This window comes from Dermacentor albipictus, chromosome 6 (assembly GCF_038994185.2).
Source record: "Dermacentor albipictus isolate Rhodes 1998 colony chromosome 6, USDA_Dalb.pri_finalv2, whole genome shotgun sequence".
In the NCBI taxonomy this organism is placed as follows: Eukaryota; Metazoa; Arthropoda; class Arachnida; order Ixodida; family Ixodidae; genus Dermacentor; species Dermacentor albipictus.
In genome coordinates, this window is record NC_091826.1 from 5,600,406 (window position 1) to 5,604,469 (window position 4,064).

Consider the following 4,064-nt stretch of genomic DNA (forward strand, 5'->3'; position numbering starts at 1 on the left):
GTGTGTTTACTACACTGTGGTCCACACGCTTGCCGATGGTGAAGGCCAAGTGAAATCTAGCGCTGCCAAACAGGAACGTGTAGTTTTTCGTCGGTCTCATCTTGTGCAGCAACCAAATGCAGCGCGAGGAGCCGAAGCGCAACGCCTGGTTATCGCTGACGACGCTTCGCCCTCGGGTGACACTTTTCCAAGACTAGGTCTTTCTTGGCGACTTCAGTTCGATTTAGGAACCGAGAGATCTTAAGTGTCTAACCACTTTCGTCTCGTACAAGTTTGGCGATTCGAGGCCTTCTATGCATGTAGGACAAAGAAAAAGGCGTGAAATACAAGCTTGAAATGAAGACAACGGCTCCAAGTTATCTAAGAGCTATGTACGACACAGCTAGCTCACGAGAGCGGTAGTCTGAAATTCCTGAGAGAGGGCGTCATCCTGCAGTGGACATAGAGACTAATGTTGATTATCACCGAAGCAGTAATAATGTGTAAATTAGCAAAAAGCCAGAAATTAAACACACAAGTTGTCGCTCAAATTGCCTGCTCTTAAAACCGAAACCGAAAGCGTGATTTTAATCAAAAATGAAGGCCAATGCCGGAGATGGTGTAGCCTGAAAAGTTACCCAAGCCCGAAGCCAGAGCAGCCTAAAAAGGAAGTAAAGAAAAGGCTACCTTAAAGGGGCCTCGTGTGAGATGGTGCCAAATCAGGGCAAGGTGGCGTAGGCGAAGTTAAGGTGACGAGTGGCGTCGAAGACAGGTCAGACTACATTTTCTGAGGGAGCGTCTTTTTCTTCCGGAATAACCAGCATGATAAAAGGTGCGAGCCATGACAGAGGTTCACCATCACCATCAACATGGAGCACAAAGCAACATGCCTAACCAATGCGCCCCGGAAGACCGTGTCCATTTTCGATATCAGCCGCACCTGACTCACCTGTCTTTATTATGCTTTTATACAAGTGGATGTGACCTTCATTGTTTAAAACATAATATGTGCGCGAGAGTTTTATATGAAATGCCCAATTGTCAGGAATTTTAAAAGCAGATTTTGCTTCTATCAACTTTTTCATGTTTGCAGTAGATGGGCTCTTTTCCGCAACGTTTCATTCCCACTGCGTGCGGTTTTGCTGTAATGTCATTCAACACACTACCTAAGCGATGAATGTTTTAAGGCACGCACGAATAAGCTTTCTAGCGATCCCGGGCCGGGCTACGCGTTCATTCGGTCGGGAGCCTGGGCCAGGCCGAGAAGTGCAGCGCTTCAGTTAGTGGCACCTGTTTGGTAAACAAATTTTATGTGTCGTCTACGTTTGTGCAATTTATTCCAAGGTGAACCTGTACGGCACAAGTGCGATATCGCTGGGTTTAGGAATATGCCTCAGTCCCCGATTCGGAAACAATTGTAGCAACCATGGTATATAGGCCTTTACCGTACCTTTATATCTAAAATTAGGATAAATTTAGAACCTGAAAAAATCCCGGGTTATAATTATAATTATGCATGCTTTAGGTCGCAGAGGGATTTCATTCGTATAGAAATGTGGCCCTCGGGCGACGCGGGGTTAGCCAGTGCCCTACTGCAAGTTTTCCTGAGGGTGTTCATGATCTAGGTACTGCAGAAGCATGATTAAAAGCAACTCGAGGAACAGTTGCAGCAGTAGCTCGGCAATGTCTGGAGCCAAATCGGGAAACTCCATCGGTAGAGGGGACCCTTCCGTCGGTGGCACATCCGGGGCTGCCTGATTCTTCTCGCGCCCGCCGTCGGAACGATCGTCGTTGTTCTCTTTCGGAGTCTCGCGCGTAGCCTTCGACGAGTCGTCTACGTTCGCACTGCGAGACACTGCTGCGGGGTCGTTGAGAGCGTTGAACAGGTCGGTCACCGGAGTATGCGGCATTTTCCTTTTTCGCCGCTTCTTGTTTGCGGTGGCCTCGTCGTTAGAAGCTGCTTCGAACGAGTCGCCCTCCTGAGCCGCCGAATTCACCGCTGCTCGGCACTCGCTGGTCTGGATGCCGGCGGGGCGAACCTTTTTTTCAGCGGCACTCCTTGAGGCCATCTTCACCTCTTCGCGGGGTGTTTCTGGGCGGTTGCTTTCCTCGCTAGACGACCGGTGGCGACGTCTTTTCGTCGCTCTCCGCGTGCTCTCTGCCACGTCACTGACAGCAGAGCTCGGCGACTGGGCGTCGCTTTCGGTGTCTCTCTTGCGCCATTCGCTCTTTCTTCGGGCTTCCGGCTGGCTTCCAGAACGACGCCGTAATTTTTTTGTTTCGTGGTTGTGCGAGTCCCTGCTGCCGTGGCTGGACGCGCCGCTGCTCGACTTGTGTTTCCCCCTAGTCTTGCGCTTAGATTTGTAGCCGCTGCTTCCGGACGAGCTCTTCGAGTGGCGTCGCTTCTTGGACTTGCCTTTCTTGCTGCTGAAACGGCTGGACGAGGATTCACTTCTCTCGCGGCGCTTCGCAGCCCTGCGAAATAAAACAGATCGAATGTGCGTCATAGTTGCGCAGGACGGCTAAAGAAGGCAGCACTTTTTTTTTTCTACAACCCCAAAACATTCACTTCTGTTTTCGAAAGCAGGGTGGGATGATAACCCACGAAATCTTTCAGGAAAAAAAAAAACTGACGACAAACATTGCATTGCTCTACTACATGCGAGCGATAAAATCGAATGCATGAGTTGTTTTTTAACAGGCTGTATCATGCTCTAGAGACACAAGCACACGAAGGAAGCACCGAGACCTCGGCATCACTAGGATTTAATATCAGTCAATGGAATATTGACTGCAAAAGAGAGATGGCTGAGAGGAGTCTGAAGGGCCGTTGATAAACCTAATCTCTTTGAGGAGACGCAAATGTCCGTGAAATGCATTGCTCCGAACCTAGCAGACAAACTTCTCGCCGTCCCGATACAAAGAATAAAGGTCAACATGTCTATATACCTGTGTCTGGCCAGCTTTTGGGTGCTGCCGGACGTGTCGCTGCTACTGGGTCGACGTTGTCGTTTCGACTTGCGCCTCTTCGCGTCGCGGTCCGACGAGCCGCCGCTGCCAGTGTCCGGCGAGTGCCGGCTAGCGCGTCGCTTGCCCGTCCCGCTGTGGCGGCCGGCCATCGCAGCCGAGGCCCGTGCGCGACGATCCGGGCGTCGCTGGGGCCAGAGAAGCTGCGCCGACCGCTGGTCCCGTCGCTCTGTTTGTCCGCTCTTGATGTCTCAGACCCACTATGGGGGATGGAGCAAGATTCGAATGGAATTGGAAGACAATCACCAATCCCAAGAAAGCAACTGAAATAATTGCAGAATATTTGGAGGAATAGAAAATAACATTTACAAGTACTAATTGGTTGGCGTGTTGGTCATCCAAGAAGAGTGGCGCCAACGAACAGGGACGAGATGGCGATACGAAGGCGGGGGCTTGAGCATTCTGTATTCATAAGTCCGGTGACATGTGCGTAATGCGGCCATCAGTGAGTCAGCACGAACTATAAATTGATTATTTAAACACTAATCTTTAAGATGTCACACGTGTTTATGCGAGGGTATATATTTGGCGTGTTTGTCAAAATAAACTATTGTTGCTGGCGGCGCTTGTCTGTGTTTTCTATCCTGTCCTTCTTCTTGTGAAAATAGCACACATAATTAGTAATGTAACTGAGAAGACTCGATTGAAATAGCGATAAATTATTCAACAGCTCAACAGGCATCCGTGTGATATTGGGCAAGGAAGAAGGCTCTCAGAGAAAGAGATTCAACAATTGGCAAATTCACTGTAATGTGCCTGAATGCCGTTTCGAAAATGTATTTTCATGCATTTGCGAATTGGCGATAGGATAAGAAAGAAATGATCAATTGTCTCGTCTTCACCGCGGAATGGACCCAGCGGGGATTGGAGCCGGAGCCGGCGTGCGTTGACGGTGTTCGACGCCGGGTGAAAGACTCCAATTCCACGAGTTGTCTTCCTCATTGCCACGGCTCATAAGCGCTACCGGGGATCGACCAAGGAGCGGGCACCGGGTGCCACATACATGTCGCAGAGGACTCTAAAAGCTTGAAAAACCATTAAAGGAAATGATACGAGGA

At 49.8% G+C, this 4,064-nt stretch overlaps 1 protein-coding gene across 1 annotated transcript; it reads right to left on the reverse strand.

Annotated features, from left to right (window-relative positions):
* Positions 1–1,285: 1,285 nt before the first annotated feature.
* Positions 1,286–3,204, reverse strand: LOC135921794 (micronuclear linker histone polyprotein-like). Its single transcript, XM_065456107.2, has 2 exons — positions 2,929–3,204; positions 1,286–2,454 (listed from the first exon to the last, which is right to left on the reverse strand). The coding sequence occupies exons 1-2, from the start codon at positions 3,096–3,098 to the stop codon at positions 1,569–1,571; spliced, it is 1,056 nt and encodes a 351-aa protein (XP_065312179.2). The 5' UTR covers positions 3,099–3,204; the 3' UTR covers positions 1,286–1,568.
* Positions 3,205–4,064: the final 860 nt, after the last annotated feature.

Coding starts and splice junctions, on each gene's coding strand:
- LOC135921794 (XM_065456107.2), bottom strand. CDS start 3,098: ATGGCCGGCCGCCACAGCGGGACGGGCAAGCGACGCGCTAGCCGGCAC. Junction 2,455..2,928: donor CAAAAGCTGGCCAGACACAG/GTATATAGACAT, acceptor TTTATTTCGCAG/GGCTGCGAAGCGCCGCGAGA.